The sequence below is a fragment of the Panthera pardus genome, unplaced genomic scaffold (assembly GCF_024362965.1).
Source record: "Panthera pardus isolate Hobbes unplaced genomic scaffold, ASM2436296v1 HiC_scaffold_19, whole genome shotgun sequence".
Taxonomy (NCBI): domain Eukaryota; kingdom Metazoa; phylum Chordata; class Mammalia; order Carnivora; family Felidae; genus Panthera; species Panthera pardus.
In genome coordinates this window covers 19,252,014-19,268,876 of record NW_026526754.1, presented here as the reverse complement: position 1 = coordinate 19,268,876, position 16,863 = coordinate 19,252,014, and the positions used below count along the sequence as shown (strand labels likewise).

At 55.8% G+C, this 16,863-nt stretch overlaps 1 protein-coding gene and 2 long non-coding RNA genes across 3 annotated transcripts in view; 2 read left to right on the top strand and 1 right to left on the bottom strand.

Moving 5' to 3' along the window:
- CMIP (c-Maf inducing protein) overlaps nucleotides 1-7,703 on the bottom strand; it is a 232,581-nt gene extending 224,878 nt beyond the window's left edge. The window contains exon 1 of the mRNA XM_019413076.2: nucleotides 7,015-7,703. Coding sequence (XP_019268621.1) covers nucleotides 7,015-7,314 — 300 coding nt within the window. The 5' untranslated portion in view covers nucleotides 7,315-7,703. The remainder of the gene's footprint in view (nucleotides 1-7,014) is intronic.
- A 3-nt stretch (nucleotides 7,704-7,706) lies between these two features.
- LOC128778194 (uncharacterized) lies at nucleotides 7,707-8,898 on the top strand. The gene is made up of 2 exons (XR_008423597.1): nucleotides 7,707-8,164; nucleotides 8,300-8,898. It is a non-coding gene; the product is annotated as an uncharacterized LOC128778194 (long non-coding RNA).
- A 202-nt stretch (nucleotides 8,899-9,100) lies between these two features.
- Nucleotides 9,101-12,847, top strand: LOC109245646 (uncharacterized). The gene is made up of 3 exons (XR_008423594.1): nucleotides 9,101-9,668; nucleotides 10,173-10,348; nucleotides 12,134-12,847. It is a non-coding gene; the product is annotated as an uncharacterized LOC109245646 (long non-coding RNA).
- The last annotated feature ends 4,016 nt before the right edge of the window (nucleotides 12,848-16,863 follow it).

Below are 16,863 nucleotides of genomic sequence, written 5' to 3'. Positions count from 1 at the left end.
CTCTAGGACCCCTGTCACCACCACACAGATTTTATATCTCCTTGCTTGGTGGTTTATTGTCTTCGCCCACCCCACCGACAGCCAGACTCCAGGCTGGCAGGGTCTTGTTTTCTTTAAAGTGCCTAGAGCAGCGATATTTACCTGTTGGATAAACACGTGAACTGCCAGGCCTTACCTCACTTAACCTCAAGGACATCGACACTGAAAGGAAATCCCCATAATCCGAATTTTATAGGTAAATACAGACTGTTAGGTGACCTGCCCAAGGTCAGCCACCAGTTGGGAAGTTGCAGGGGGGGGATCCCAGCTCACCTGTGCGACCACCGCACAGGGTCTGGCTGGTCTCCTCACTACACACCCCAACGCGGATACAAAGGCTTCGCATGTGGCAGGTATAAAGAAATGGCTACTGAACACAGGCACCAATTTCTGCACCAGAAACGTTTCTGTTTTCTCCTTTGCCTCAGTACACAGGGACACCACACACACACACACACACACACACACACACACGCCTCACCACCCTTTGGTTACGGCTCTGCTGATGTCAGCAAAGCTTCCTTTCGAATGTGCACCGCCTCCCTTGGCGCCCTGCTGAACTCACTGGGTGCTTTGTCACCAGAGCCAGGAGTGGGGAAGAGACATTCTCACTTCCTCCCTTTCTCTACCACGGGGCTGGGCGGCCTGGCTCCCATCCTGGGGAAGCAGGAAGTCTGGGGACAAAAAAAACGATGCTCTCAGGTGGAGCAGGAAACAGCCAGCCAGGGCCAAGCTGACTCTTGTCCTCAGGGCACAGGTCAGCGTGACAGCTCAGAGCCCCCTGCTCACCTGTGTTCAGCTCCCGGTGGGGGCCCTGGGGGCCGGACTCTCCTGCGGTGGTGACCTGGTGACCGTAAGCCAGATGGAAGCATGCCTGCAGGCAGCAATGACCCCAGGCAACACTGCCTTCCTTCCCCTCTCTGAGGGAAGGGCAGCTCTTTCCCGCAAAGCATTCTGGGACTGAATATTTTAACACCCACCGAAGAAGCAAAAAACATTCAAATTATCAAAGCGGGAACAAACTCCACTGAACAAAAATGGCAAGTGTCTTGTTTCCAACAGCAAAAGATTGGGTCTAACCTAAACATCCAGCAACGGGAGGCGGTCGCCTAGCCTCACGCGACGCTTGTGCAACAGAGCACTACGCAGCAGTGAACAAGAGGAAGGCAGCTGTGTATACACAGATCTGGAATGATCTTCCAAATACACTGTCCGATGACCAATCACGGCCCAGAATGGTATGCAAATGGCCAAATGGTCAGCAAGGATCTGTAAGAAATCAGTAACAGGGCTTGCCTACTAAGAGGAGAACTGGTGCCACAGGGACATGAAGTAAGATAGAAGCTGTATTTTTCCTGATATGCCTTGTACTATCTGAATTTATTTGATGGGAGCATTATTGTTTCGATTAAATAAAAAAAAATAAAGGAGCAGGGCACCTAGGTGGCTCAGTCGGTTAAGCCTCCGACTTGGGCTCAGGTCATGATCTCGCAGTTTGGGGGTTTGAGCCCCGCATTGGGCTCTGTGCTGATAGTTCGGAGCCTGATGCCTGCTTCGGATTCTGTGTCTCCCTCTCTCTCCGCCCCTCCCCCACTCTGACTTTGTCTCACTCTCTCTCTCAAAAATAAATGTAAAAAAAAAAATTAAAAAAAGAAAAAGAGCTTTGTGGGAATTGTTTTTGGGCTTTTTTTTTTTTTTTAAAGAAACCAAACTGTGCTCCTGAGTTTTTCTGAAACTACTTTCACCAATGTTGTTGCCTTCGTACACATCGGATCTGCTCACTACCCCTAACTTTCCCAAATGCCCTGCTCACCTCAGAAGACTTTTCTCCGGAGACTGCCCACTTTCAAATCGCAACAATCCTTTCCATGTGCACAGGATTTCACGAAGCTCTCTCAGGGAGATTAAGAAAACGTGAATTGGAAGACCAGCCCCTGGTCACATCCCTACCTGGCGTGGCCGTCCTACCAGGTGCGACTGTGAATTATCTGTAATCCTTACAGCAACCCTACAAATCAGGTACGTTCATACCACCCTCCAGATGGAGACAAAGCAAGGTCACCAAGAGAAAGGAACGTGCTAAGTCACGCAGCCGGAAAACCGTAATAGAATTCGGCCCAGTTCCATGTGAAAAGACCCAGGTTGGTTCTGTCCCACGGTGGGGATGCCCTAAGCCCTATCGCACTGCCTCACTAGAGCTCATTTAATCTTTTAATCGAAAGCATAAATGAACCACTTCAAATGTCCATTCCACCAGAACACCGAGAGGGTACCATCCACGTAGGGCCAAGCCTGGCTGGCCACCCTGTTGCCCCAAGGCTGGCAGTCAGAAGGAAACCCGAGACAGCTCGGGTCCTGAGGACTAACCCCGAAGCCTCACCGGACACAGTACCCCAGAAATGCCCTCTCCCACCGCCAGGCGAGTCAATGGGGGCGGGAGCAGGCGATGCCAAGCAGAACCCACGTGTAGGGCGTGGAGCCCAAGCCCGTGGCACACGCCTGTTGCCATCGCCGACCCCACAGCAAAGCCCAGCCACACGTAATTTAACAGCATCCACCTGGACCGGCACGATTCTTCCCGTGGCCGGAAAGAGCACCCCTGGGTGCACCAGGCAAATGGTAGCATGAAAAACCGTTCCCGCCTTGAAATGCATTTATTTATTACAGCCCGGGAAACACAGAAGAAGTTTGCTGTTTATGGAGAATTTAGATTTTTTTCTCCTCTTCTGTCTGTGGCCCCCGCCCCTGGACCCCTCCAATCAGACATGTTACCTGGGAAGCAAACTTGATATACTCCAAAATCTTACGACAAATGCCACCAAAAAAACAGAATTGTCTGTGTTTAGTCCCTGCCGCAGAAAACCTCAAACGGAAGGCGGGAAGGACGGGCACAGAAGAGCGGGACAAGGAACAAAGATGGAAACAATGAACACGTGTGTGCACACACACGCAGACACGTCCCCACGGGACCTGCGGCTACCCTGGGGGACACGGACTTCAATTCCCAGGCAGAAACCACACTGTGGGGATGAGCCCTCCACTCAGCACCAGACACCCAGTAGGTGCTTAGGTTAACAAATTCCGAGTTCAGGAGGTTGCTGCCGCAGAGAGAACACCAGAGTAAAGAGACCGACAAGGATTCAGGTGACTTCTCTTTTCCTTTCAGTGACAAATGTTTCCCAGAAACATTTCAATGGGGGCAGCAGAGTGGAGAACGTTTAAAAAAAAAAAAAAAAAAAAGTCACTGATAAATTAAGGCTTGAAAATAAAGAAGGCCACCGTCACCTGTGCTCCGACCCCCATCGTGTTTGGCCAGTGAATAGGTGACTTTCCGGACTGGACCCACTCTGAGATGGCATGTGCTGCCAGTAATAAACTCGGGTGAGAGCAAAGGTAGGCAGCCTTATTTGTGCCTCTTCGGAGCAGAGGAAACAAAGCCCACAGACAAAAGCCCTCTTCCAGCGGACAAACACGTCTAGCAGGTGATCAGATTCAACCCACACGTGAGAACAGCAAAATGGATTCTGGTCTTGTGGACCCGGCTGCTTCGGCAGGACTCCCGGCCGTTGGCTACAACCCACACGACGATCAGCAGCCACGAAAGGCCCAAGGAGGCCGGGGGAGTGAGAAGCCCAGGGGTGCAAAAGGGGAATGAGGCACCACGTCTAGGCCACAGCCTGAGCAGGCCCCCAGGTGTGGCCATGTGCACCCCAGGGAGGGGGCGGACACATCCCAATCACCCCTCACACGTCAGCCAGGTCGCGGTCGCCTCTGCGTTTCCTTCTTTGTTTATGAGCGTTGGGGATCCAAAGTCTGGAGCGCAGAGTGCATCAGGCCCTTGCGCTGTCACAGGCCGCGTCAGGCACACCGCTGGCTCGACAAGGACTTAATCAGTAACTGGCCCGGGAGACTGGCACAGGGGCCAGCTCCAACCTGACCCCACAGAAGGCAAAGTTTACAGCCGGGCCAGGGGGTGACGCCGAGCCCATCTCCCCGACAGGGAATCAAGACAGGTCCGCCTGAGGGGTGCACCCGGCTGGAGCTGCCTACCAGGCGGGCTGGGAGCCCCCCGTGTGCTTCCAACCCTAGCTTGATGCAGCTGTGGTGCCGGAAGCCTTTATCTCTGACGACGAGCCAGTTTAATTGGATCAGTGTAGACAGACTCCAAAGACGTTTGGGCAGCAGTGTATTTGGTTTGTTTATCGGTTTGAATCCAGATCAATCACTCTGAGTCTTGTTCCTGAAGCCCACACGATTAACCAGATAACTGCCAGATGGATCTGAGCTGGGCTGTGCAGACGGCTTAATATACGGATGATGTACATTTCATGGAAGGATATGACCTGATAGGGAACAGACTTGGCCTGTCGGCAGCTGGGGGCCGGGGCCTGGGGACTCTGCAGAGCCACAGGGCTGCACAGGGCTTGCTGCTGTAGAGAACTACACTCAAATTCACCTTTGTTTCATTTGGGCTAATATTTCTCAATAGCGTGCTTGGGCCACACTAGAAAATGCAGACAGATTACATAACGCCCAGGCCTCAGGGAAACCCCTCAAGGGCTGCTTTGCTTCCCGAGGGCCCGGACACCAAATAGGTGTCTCATGGCGGGACAAGGTCCCTGGTGCAGTGGCAACCCCACCTCTACCCTGGAGGCCGCCCCCACAGCCGGCCTGCCCTCGGCGGCGCCCTCCACGCTCACAGGCCGCGGCACGGACAGCCCTACACCCCACTGGAGCCCACCATGGCAGAATTTAAGGACACCCTCTGCCCAGAGGGCTTGGTGGCCGCAGGCGGAGGAAGGGGGACTCGCCAGCCCATTAGACGCCAGCTCATAGTTCCTCCTTCCACATTTCCAATGCCAGAGTGGGGCTCTGCTCAGGCAAATCTTGTTCTGTGGTCGGTCCTCAGTCCCCCGTCCTGAAAAATCACAGCTCCTCTCCAGAGAGGCCCAAGCTACGAAGGTACCGTCCACCTCGGCTGGCGAAGGTGGTGCTGGGGAAGGTGGTGCCGGGGCCTCCGGTTGCTTAAGAAACCAGTGCCCAGCCTCAGCCTTTGTTCCCTTCCTCTCTCTGCTACATACCTCTTGAGCAATCAGAGTAAGGGGGGTGGCGGCCCAGCGCCTCCAAAGCTGACTTCCCCCAGACCATGGCCAGCAGCCGCTGAGCACGCGCTCCTGGCCTCTCCCACGGAGGGTCACTGTGCCTCTCAACCACTTCCTCCCCACACCCCCAACTCCCCTTCGTTTTGAAGAGTGGTAGAAAAACAACAATGCCTCCCCTGAAGCAGGGGGAAATTCTGAAGCCAGATTTGGGGGCTCCTGGTGCCAGGCAGGGAACCACTGGAGGGCACCGGTTCCTCCCTTGAACCTGAGAGGCTGCGTGCCGGGGAATTTTCTGAGGCTCTCCCTCCATCAAATGAAAAGCCAAATGCCGAGGCCTGTGGCTCCGGACGGGCTTGGGAACATGCATGAGCCTGAAACCGGGCCTGAACCGCTTCACGGCAACCAGCGATCCTGTGTGAGGAAGCTGTCTCTGCAGGTACTGCACCAACCTGCCCACAGGAAAGAAAAAAATAGGTGTTCCAGGCACGTCGGACCCAAAATTCAGAATAAGAGTCCTCGTGTGCTTCAGGGCTTTCGGGAGGGGGGAGTGGTTTCGAGGAGTAGGGCTTCTTCTGGTAACTTTTCCCCCTCCCCATTCCTTGGAGCATGTGTCACGGCCTGTGACACACTGCCAAGGGAACATGGATGCCGGGGAAATGTCCACACACGCTACACGTTTGTGACATGCCATGTAAGCGACACCCTGTTTCCTGGCTGGGTTTTCTTGGCACAGGTGTGGGCAGGCATTGAATTTTGCCACCAGCGCCACAGCCACCACGGCCACCCCCCCCTCCCCCCACTGTGCTTAGTAAACAGGATCGCGGCTGCCCCAGGGGGAGTGTGCATTCTGGGGAAGACCTGCCACCTCTCCACACAGGACGGGATCCCCTCAGCAAGGCTCAGGCCCAAGCAGAGCTGGGGCTTTAAACTGCCCTTGTTTCAAAACACAAAGCATCCTGTTCAGGCTCCTGCCTGCCGCCCCCACCCCCTGCGACCCCACCACCACCACCGATGTCTTTCTCCACCTTGCAGATTTGATTTCGGAAACAGATCCAGGACTTCCCTGCCTCTCATCCAGCTGACCCAGTCCTAGCCATATATTTAAAACAATAACAATAACAAAATAAAGCCAGCAACAAAGAACACGTATACACACACACTTCGCAGACAATGCAAGACCAGGGCCCCCACAGGCCAGCTTCCACTCTAGAACTTGACCTCCCCTTGGTGGGGAGGAGGCAGTCCGGGACCCCTATCCCCTCCCCCTCCACTTCCAACCTCCCAACGTGCAAATGAGATTTTTCAGAAAAGGAAGCACCCGGTTTTGCCTACCAGCCTGGGCAGGAAAAAAGACAGTAGAGCCCAGAGAGGCACTGCTTGTGCAAATTCTTTGGGTTTTGGGGTTTCGAGGTTGTTAGGTTTTCTTTCTTTCTTTTTCTTTTTTTTTCTTTTTTTTTTTGGTTGTTTTGTTTTCCCTTCCTGGGCAGATCCAGATGGGCCGCGGGTTTTCAGAAAGGGAACCCCCACCACCACCGGGGCCCAGCCCGGGTCTATCCCACGGTCCCATCCGGGAGGTCCCCAGACGCCCAGGATGGGGTGGGCCACATCCTGTGCAGAATTCAGAGGGTCTCCGCGAGCCCGCCCGCTGGGCACCGGCCAGCCGCGAACACAGGCCAGCAAAGGGGGAGGGGGGGGCCACCGGGCTCCCCCCGCCCTCCCCGCCCCCCGGGCCGGCCCGACACCCCCGGCGCCCCGCAGGCCCCGGGCTCCAGGTGCAGCGGCGGGCAGGGGGCGGCGGCGGGAGGGGGCGCCTCCCGGCCCCGAGGCGAGGCGCGGGGGTGCCGGCGCGCCGCCGCCGCGCAGAGCGACTCACCGTGGCGGACGCCAGGCTGTTGTCGGCCAGCGTTAGGTGGTGCGGCTCCCAGCGCCTCAGGAATTTCGAGGTGAGGATCTTGCTGAGAAAGGTCCGCGGGTGCCGGATGACACAGACCTGGATGTCGCCCTCCTGCAGCAGTTTGTACCTCATCCCGTTGCACAGCAGAAGGGCCCGGCGGCAGGGCACGGCGCCCATCTTCGTGCCCTCGGGGGCCGGCACGTCGCCCCCCAGCAGCGGCTTGGTCTCCTCGATCTGCCGGGGGTCGCCGCCGCCGCCCGAGCTGCTGGTCAGATCCATGGCCGGCCGGGCCGGGGCGGGGGCCGGGGGCGGGGAAAGGGGGCTGTCCCGGGCTGCCGGGGCGGCGGGGCCCCCGAGCGGCGGCCCGCACCCCCCCCACCGCCCAGGAAGGTGGGGGGGCGTGGGGCTGGGGGGGCGCCCGGCAGGGGAGGGGCCGGCGGGCGGCGGGCGGGCGGCGGGCTGGCGGGCGGCCGGCGCTCGGCGCTTCCTCGCGGCTCCGCTTCCTCCTAGCTCGTCGGGTGCATGCTCGCGGCGGCCGGAGCGGCGCGGCGGCGGGCGGCGGGCGGCGGGCGGGGACGCGGGGCAGCGGCGGGGGCGCGGGGCCGCGCGGGCGGGCGTGTCTCGGCCCCGCCGCCCGCTCGTGTGTACAGTACGTGTGTCTGGGCGGCCGTCCGCGGGCGAGTGTGCGGCGGGGGCCGCGGGGGCCGGCTCAGTTGAGAGATTGCAGAAGCCGCTCGGCGCCCGCGCGATTGGTCCCCGCGGGGTCATGTGCCCGCCCCTCTGACGTCAATGGCGGCAACGGCGGCCGCCGCCGCGGCTTCGGCCTCTCGCAGGCGGAGTCGGCCGCCGGGCGGGGACGCGAGGGGCAGAGGCGCGGCCCGACCGGAGGGGGCGGCCCCTGGGGAGGGGGCCGCGGCGGGCGAGCCCCGGCAGGCCCGGGTCCGGCCCCGCCCGGAACGTGGGGGTGGGCGGGGGCCGCGGGGGCGGGGCGCGTGACGTCACGCCCAGCCGCGCCCCCGCCGGTGCCCAGGCCGGTGCGGAGCGGCGCGGCCCGCCGGCCCCCACCCGCCCCAGCCGACCCCGATCGGACCGGCCACCGCCGCGGGACGTGTCGACGCGGGCGGCCGAGGTGCGGCCAGGTGCAAACCCAGGGACCGCGGCTGGGCTGGGCTGAGTTGGGCTGGGCTGGGCTGGGCCGGGCTGGGCTGGGCCGGGCTGGAGGGGCCGGGGCTGGGCCGCTTGACCCCTGACACCCCCTCCACAGCTCAAGCTGTCTACCTGGCTGGCCAGATGGGGTCGTAGAACAGGATGGTTCCTCGAATTGAAAATGCCCCTCAGTTAACCGGATAATGAACCCACACTGCCCTGTCTCAGCCTGGCGGATTCTGCAAGCCCCCTGGTCTTTTACACATGTCTGCCGGTCTTCAATCCGTCTGGGGGGAGGGGACAGACTCCCCAGCCCCCCTCCTTCTGCCCCTCGAGTCTGACCCCTCCCAGGCACCTAGACAACAAAGTCCCTCCCCAAGTTACTGGGCCACTCTGTCTTCTGCCTGCGCCCCAGCAGTGCCTGCTTCTTTGCCTCTGCGCTCAGGCCAGGCCGTTCATCCCTGTATCCGCAGGCCCAGCACAAGGCTGGGAGGGAATCATATTGGAAGCACCCCTGTGGAATGAAGCACAGTGTCGCTCAGGAACTCTAACTCTGAGGCAAAACGTCCCCTTTCTGCCATTAAGGGCGCACATGCAGCCACCCAGACTCAGCTCCTCAGCCAGGCTTTCTCACGGCCACACGCTTCTGCAGCTAATGCCATTTAAGCCCCCAGATTTTTTGCCTTTTTTGTTAAGTGAAGATACCTCTGTAGTGAATATGTGAGTGTGTGTTGAATTACATGGTGAATGCTGGCACTTTGCCCACAGCATCCCTGTCATGGGGATTATCCCCTCCCCACTCTTTCCCAAGAACAGACACGATGGACGAGCTCCTGGAAAGATCCTATCCCTGAGCCTGGCCAGGGCTGGGGTGGGGTGGGGGGGGGTGGCAGGGCTGGGGGGCCCAGCATATGGTATGTGTCAGGAGAGGGACAGAGCTGTTCTCTCCTCCTGGGCCCTGGAGGAGGCAGTTAGGTGAGAAAACAGGGAATTAGTCAATTTCTCACAATTTGCCGGCAAATTCTGTTCTTCAAGTTCTAAACTTCACTATGGCCTTGAGAAAATCATTGGGCAAGAAAGGGTCAAGCCCACCCCCACCCCCCACCACGTGGTACACATGTGGATTCAGGGCGTGGTTGTGACCAGGACTCCCAGGCCATTAAGGGGTGGGGTGAGGTCAGTTGTTCAACCCTTTATTGAGCTCCTCCTGTATGCTGAGTGCTGTGCATGCATACAACTGTTCCTTCCCATAGCAACCCTATAATATAGGTGCCATCACCATCCCCTCTGGCAGATGAGGGTACAGAGAGGCTGAGTAACATGCCAGGCTCACTTAGCTCATCAGGCTCTGAGCTTAGAACCTGGGACAATGTAAAGGCAATGACCACGCGGTGCTTGGGCTGCGGGAACAGAGGAGGGACACCTAATCCAGCCAGACTGTGGCCCTGGGGTTCACATCCTGACTCCGCGAGGTCTTCAGGAATCAGGTAAAGAAGGGAAACGGTGCTCCTGGAAGAGGGGATGGCACGGAGAAAAGAGGCGAGGGGAGAATACTAGGGCTGTCTGGGAAACTGCATGCATTTGCCAAGGCCTGCAAAATATCCCAGGGTTGCAGGGCAGAGGCCTAAGAGGTGAGCAGGGGCCAAGCAGGCTGTGCTGGGACCAGACTTTCCTCCAAGAGCAGTGGAAAGCCACCGCATGGACTACGCATGAGAGTGGCTCATAGATGTCACCTTTATAAGGTCACCGGCCACAGCATGACATGGACGGGGTTAGCAAAGGAGCAGCCTGGAGACACGGAGACCAGTGCGGAGGCTGTCAAGAGTTCCCAGGAGGGAGGTGATGGGGGCCAGCATGAAGTCACGGAGTAGGACAGCTCAGAGCAGCTGCTGTCCACTTCAGTGACCGCCATGGACTCTCCTCTCCCTGGTCAAGGGTGCAAAACTCCAGTGGAATGTACCAGAGTGCAAGGAATCCCTTATTTCTTCCAGGACTATTCCAGACATCCTCAGCTCCTGCTTTGGTAAAAATTAAATCGGAATATTATGATAAAAATAAGCAGCACACCAAATGCCGCAGGTACTATGCTGGGGCTTTCCTGTTTATTCTCCTTCCTTCCTCCCAGTGAGCCCAGAAGGCAAGAATCATTATCATCCCCGTCTTAAAGGTGAGGAAGTTAAGGCTCAGAGATGGTCAGACAACTATGGGAATCCAGCCAAGATGTGAACCCAAAATTTCGCTTGACCTGAAATTCCACATTTTTCCCACTCCTTCTTTGTAATGTTTTCCTGCGAGGGTACCCGGGGGAAACGGGTTGAATTCAACTGATGTCATCTTTAAATACTGTTTGTTGGTTTGAATTTGGAGTCAGTGACATGGAGCCCCGGGATGCTTGTAAGAGGGTGGCCAAATCCAGGAGTTCTGGCTGCCAACCGAGCTAACTGAGTGCCTGCCCGCAGCCAGAGCTCAACAAAAATGCAGCGACTGATCAATTGAGAGTCAACACCCACCTATTCCCTGGTGCTTAGGGAAGTGCCGGCAACAGGACCGGTCTGTACGCTGGGCCGTGCTGGTACTCAGCGGGTGAGATGCCGAGCTCTTTGCCTCCCACTGTCCCTGGTTCCTGACCTAATACCGAATGAGTCCGGCCACCGGATTCCATCAGAAGCTCCCTCCCTGCACCCTCCTCTCACCCCCAGTCCCTGTAGGAGACCCAGTCCTGTCTAGTTTCCATGGATGGATCACACACCCAAGTCACCCTGGATGCCATCAGGACCCAGACTCTACAAAGAGCAAGCCAGGCCCCTGAGAGTGCGCCCTCCCGGCATTGAACGGGAGAGGTTTACAGAGCAGCACAAAGGCTGCAGAAGTTCACAGACCCTTCACTCTGCTTGGGCTCCCACAGGCCGGTCTACTCACCACAGGTCACGGGCCAAACCTATCATTTCCTGCCTTCTCTGCTGGCAATCTCTCCTTGTTTGAGCCAGTCCCAAAGGACAACCTTCTGCTCTCAGCCTGCTCGCTGAAACTGCCTCTCTCCCTTCAGTTCAGCCCCCTCTGGGTTCACTCCTAGGTCGCCCGGGTGGAAAGCCCACTCCGTGTCAGGCAAGCACAGTGCTAGGAGCGCGCGTTGCCGTGGAAAGGGAGTAAACCGCTCTCGTGGGCTCATGTCTCAGCGCCCAGGGACCTGAAGTCTCCCCTTGAGCTAGGGGGGTAAAGACAGAGCGGACTGCCCACAGAAGAAGGCGATAAAGTAGCAAAGTCCTTGGTGGGGGGAGGAGAGTGTGGGGCTGATGGCCAGCCCCAGGAGAGGTTCACCTCAGCACCCGCTTCCAGCAGCCCTGCCCCTTCTGGCAGACAAGCCTGCAGCTGGGTGTTGTCTTTTTTAGGGTGGTCGGCAGTGGGGAGCCTCACCCGCCTTCACCCGGCCCCCCTCTGGCCCCACCCCACCATGAAGTGGCGAACAGACCCAACACACTGTACCCTCCAAGAGGGCAGGGCTCATGCCACTTTTGCCCATCGCTGTGCCCGGTGGTTTACTGGTAAATGTTTAACGGCCAGCTCCTGGAAAGAAGAGAACCTGATTTAGAGCATTTGACACCTTCCGTGGTGTCACTGTCCCCACCATAGCAGTTTCCAAGCTAGCAGAGTGCATCACTGAACAAGGAGTTGGAAGATGACGCATCCCGCTAGAGGGTATGTCCACCTACGGATACGACATGCCAGGGGCCACACCAGCAAAAACGGCTTAGGGGCCAGATTCGGCCCGGGGCTGGCAAAGCGTAAAATACTGCCCATCGGGCCCTTTCACAGAAAAAGTCTGGTGACCACTGCAAGACATCTAACCTTCAGAACCGAGGTCCTCATGAAATGCAGTCAAAAAATTAGGAAGCGATACGTTTGATTAACCTTTTTAAAACTATACTTCAATTGTAATTTTATATAATTGAAGCGTGCTCGCTGGCTGTTTGACAGTCGCCTCGAAAAATTTCTGAAGAAGTAACAACCAGCTCTCAAGAGCCAGGATCGGATAGCTCCAGCCTGCCCGTGTCTCCAGGGCCTGGCCCAGAGGGGTACACGGTGCCTATCGAATGGCTGGAAATCACTGCCAGCATTCTAACGACGAAGCCACTTTTCCCTGCTTCCTTCATTGTTTCATTCAGTTCCGTGAAACACCAGTCTATTCGCACCTCCTGGGCGCCAAGGACTTTGTTAGGCAAACTGGTTCTCCCTTATCCGCGGGGGGATACGTTCCAAGACCCCCAGTGGATGTCTGAGACCACGGGTAGGACCGAACCCCATAGAGACCGTTTTTTCCTGTATATACACACCGACGATAAAGTTGAATTTATCAGGCCCTGTAAGAGATTAACAACAATGACAAATTATAAGCCAGAACAATGACAACAATAGACTGTAATAAAAGTTATGTGAGGGGCACCTGGGTGGCTCCGTCGGTTAAGCGTCCGACTTCGGCTCAGGCCGTGATCTCACGGTTGGTGAGTTCGAGGCCCGCGCCGGGCTCTGTGCTGACGGCTCTGAGCCTGGAGCCTGCTTCGGACTCTGTGTCTCCCTCTCTCTCTGCCCCTGCCCCATTCGCACTCTGTCTCTCTGTCTCTCAAAAATAAATAAACATTAAAAATTTACGAGAAAAACAAAAAAACTTGGTAAAAATAAAGCTATGTGAATGTGGTCTCTCTGTCTCAAAGTCTCTTACTGTATCGTGCTCACCCTGTGATGATGGGAGTTGATAAAATGCCTACGTGATAAGATGAAGTGAGGTGAATGGCGTAAGCATTGTGACAGAGCGTTAGGCTACCGCCGAGAATCATCTGCTTCTGGACAGGGGGTGACCGCGGGTAACTGAAACTTGGGACAAGGATTCCGTTCTATGCTGGAAACGCAGGTCACACAAGATTCTGCCCTCACAGAGCTCATAGTTGAGTGTGGGGAACCAGACACCCCTCCCTTCTGACCATCCCTCTCCCCTTATTTTTTAAAAAAAAAATTTAATGTTTATTTTTGAGAGGGGGGAGGGGCAGAGGGAGACCCAGAATCCGAAGCAGGCTCCAGGCTCCGAGCCGTCAGCACAGAGCCCGACGTGGGGCTCAAACCCACGAACCATGAGATCATGACCCGAGCCAGAGTCAGACGCTTAATCGACTGAGCCACCCAGGCTCCCCCACCTCCTCTTAAAAAAATATATGCCAGGAAGAGAAATTCCTTGCCATTCCCTTTCCCGGCTGTATGTATCTCGTCGATTTACTATAGAGTGGGGTCATAACAGAACCTTTTTCCAGGTCATAGAAATGAGATCATGCCACAGCCTGGCACAGAGTTGGCACCTTGAAACCGTGAGTGAGCGGTAGCTATTTGACATGGCTACTGTCAGAACCCGTGTTTACACGGCCCTGATCACCACCAGCTCTCTGTCTATACAACTTGCCCAGACCGATCCCATTTGCCCACAAACTGGCGTACAGACCCGATACAGCGTCCGTGCAGGGTTTCCAGCCCTGGCCGCTCTCAACATTTGGGGCTGGGTAGTTCTTCACGGCCGGCCAGCTGTCGTGTCGCGTGCACCGTGAGGTGTTAGCAGCGGCCGTGGCCTCTGCCCGCAGACACCGGTAGTGTCCGTAATCCGTGACGACCAGAATGTCCCCGGACCCTGCCACGCGTCACCTGGAAGGCTACCTCGCCCCTAGTCGAGAGCCCCCGGTTTCCAGGGAGATGTTTTCCCGCCCTCTCGGCTGGTGCACGCTGCTCCCCAGGCGTCCTGCGGGTGGCCGTCCGGGGGCCATTATATTGTCCACACTCATGCAATGGCACGTTCCTCCTCAGATGCCACTTCCCGGGGGCTGGAGCAAACACAGCTGGTTTTATCAGACTGTCAAGGAGCACAGGGACTCACAGGAAGGAGTAGGTCGCAAGCTGTTTTAACTCGCGTTTCTGGAGCCTATTTAATGGCATGAGGCCGTGCCTGTAATCAAATGCCGAACACCAAAAGCGGGCAACGAAACTGGTCTTGAGTGGTCCCAATTCCATACCTATCCGTGGCGCTTTGGGGCCACTCTCCCGAAGCTTACTGTGAAAACTCTGTCTCAAAATTGTATTAGCCAGGAGAGTGTTCCCGAACCTCATTTTAACAGACATGAGACACCAACATAATGGAGTACACATCCTGTCCCGATGGCGTTTAACATACTGATCAAATAATAAAATGTGCTTTTTGTCCTGCTGTGAGGAGAGGAGTCACGTTTTCATCGTGAAGTGGGGGAACAACCTCCTCCCTCTTCAGAGCTGATGTGAAGTCAGCTCATTTTCTAGGCTCATGGGCGGGGGCGGGGGGGTGGGGAACAGGTTTCCTATTCAGCAGCCTGTGATTCCGGGTAGCTCAACGATTATGCACCCCCACCCCACACCTCCCCGGTTTCGGAGGGCAAAGCTGGGAACCAAAAGAGCACAAGATACCGTCCTCTCCCTTCCTTTCCTCGCATTCACCAAATAAGTCTGAGGTTAAGGAAAAGTATCGCAGAGGACCAAGTGTTTATCTGGAACAAATATTTCAAACATAGAATCAGCTATTTGATTAAGATTGAGTTACCTTCACACAACTGAGCTTTAACAGCGGTTATCTCTGGGGTGACGGGACTATAGGTCACTTCTCCCCCCCTTCTTAATGCTATTGAAGTATAGTTTACGTGAAATAAAACACACCCAGTTCCAAAGAACAGGTTGAGGGGTGCCTGGGTGGCACGGTGGGTTAAGCATCCGACTTTGACTGAGGTCACGATCTCGTGGTTCGTGAGTTCAAGCTCCACATCTGACTCTCTGCTGTCAGTACAGAGCCCGCTTTGGATCCTCCATCCCTCTCTCTCTCTCTGCCCCTCCCCTGCTCGCGCTCTCTCTCTCAAATCTCTCTCTCAAAAATAAGCATTGAAATTTTTTTTTTTTAACATTTATTTTTGATACAGAGACAGAGCGCAAGCAGGGGAGGGGCAGAGAGAGAGGGAGACACAGAATCAGAAGCAGCCTCCAGGCTCCAAGCTGTCAGCACAGAGCCCGACGCGGGGCTCGAACTCACGGACCGGGGGCTCGTGACCTGAGCTGAAGTCGGACGATCAACCGACTGAGCCCCCCCAGGTGCCCCTCAAAAATAAGCATTAAAAAAAAAAATAACAATAAATAAAGCAAACCAGTCAATAAAACATTAAAAATCAACAAATGAACGAACGAACAGGGTGATATGTGTTGATGAATGTACACACCCGTGTAACCACCATGTCCACCAACATAGCAACATAGAACATTCCCACAGCCCCAGAAGAGTTTCTTTGTTGCTCCTGGACAGCTGACCCCAGCCACCCACTTCCGGCCCCAGGCAGCCCCCGGTCTGCCTTCTGTCACTATAGATAGTTTTACCCTTTCTTGAACTTCGTATAAATAGAATCAAAAGATACATACGCCTTTGGGTCTGACGTCTGTGGCTCAGCATGACAGTCTCTCAGACTCATTCACGCTGGCGTGTCTGTCACGGTTTCTTTCGTAGTTGACTTGATACATCCATCACATGGATAGAGAACACGGGTAAGTGTTTTCTTCCTTATGTTCCCTCCCCCAACATTTCTACAACAAGCATGTGCTGATTTAACTTTTTAAAAAGAAGATAAGTGCCGTCCGTTCTTTAAAAACTCACAGGGACTTTGTGAAGAGCCCAAATCCAGGCCGCTGTTGACGCGGGGAAACGGAAGCCACGCACGGCCACGCGGAGGACTGAAGGCCGTGGATCATGTTTTTCACAAATAAAAACCACTGTGTTTTTCAGATTAATTGCATCTCTCTCCCACACCGGCCTTTGCCGTGAGTTGCTTAAATCGACCGATTTCAATGTGACCTCACTTCGTTCCCCTTCACGCTGGGCCCTCCGGACAACACAGAGACGGGCAAGGGGGGTGGTGTCACCCCATTTGCACATGAGGAAGTTGAGGCAGGACCAGGGGTTTGTCTCCGACCCTACAGCAGGAGAGTAAGGGAACGCCATCCAGGGGCTCCAGGGACGATGGCAAGGAGTGCGACAGCACAGAATTCAGATTGGGATCCCAGCTGTCCACCCTACTTAGCTGAGTGGTGATAACCCAATCTCGTCAACTCTCTGACCCTCACTCTCTTCATCTGAGAAACAGAGACCCAATAGCGATACCGGATCGAGCTAACGCGAGAATGTGTATAAAGTGCTCCAAACCAGGCTTGGGAAGAAGTCGGTGTGCGTGATGAACGGTAGAGAAAAATGGCTTCTTACCCTGGTATATTCTTCCTTCAATCACAGCACCAAACTGATTCCAGCCTGCCTGGGCCAAAGGGAAAGGAGTGGAGCTTTCTTGAAGCTCCAGCAGGGAAATGAGAAGGCGGCAGGCACCCAGGGGCGCCTGCGTGGCTCAGTCGGTTAAGCATCTGACTTTGGCTTGGGTCATGATCTCACGGTTCGCGAGTGCAAACTCCACATAGGGCTCTCTGCTGTGAGCATGGAGCCCGCTTTGGATTCTCTGTCCCCCTCGCTCTCTGCCCCTCCCTCACTCGTGCTCTCTCTCTCTCTCTCTCAAAACAAATAAACTTAAAAAAAAAAAAAAGGCAGCATCCAGGTGTCGCCAAGACAGAAATCAGAGTAGCTTCAAAAAGAGTGCA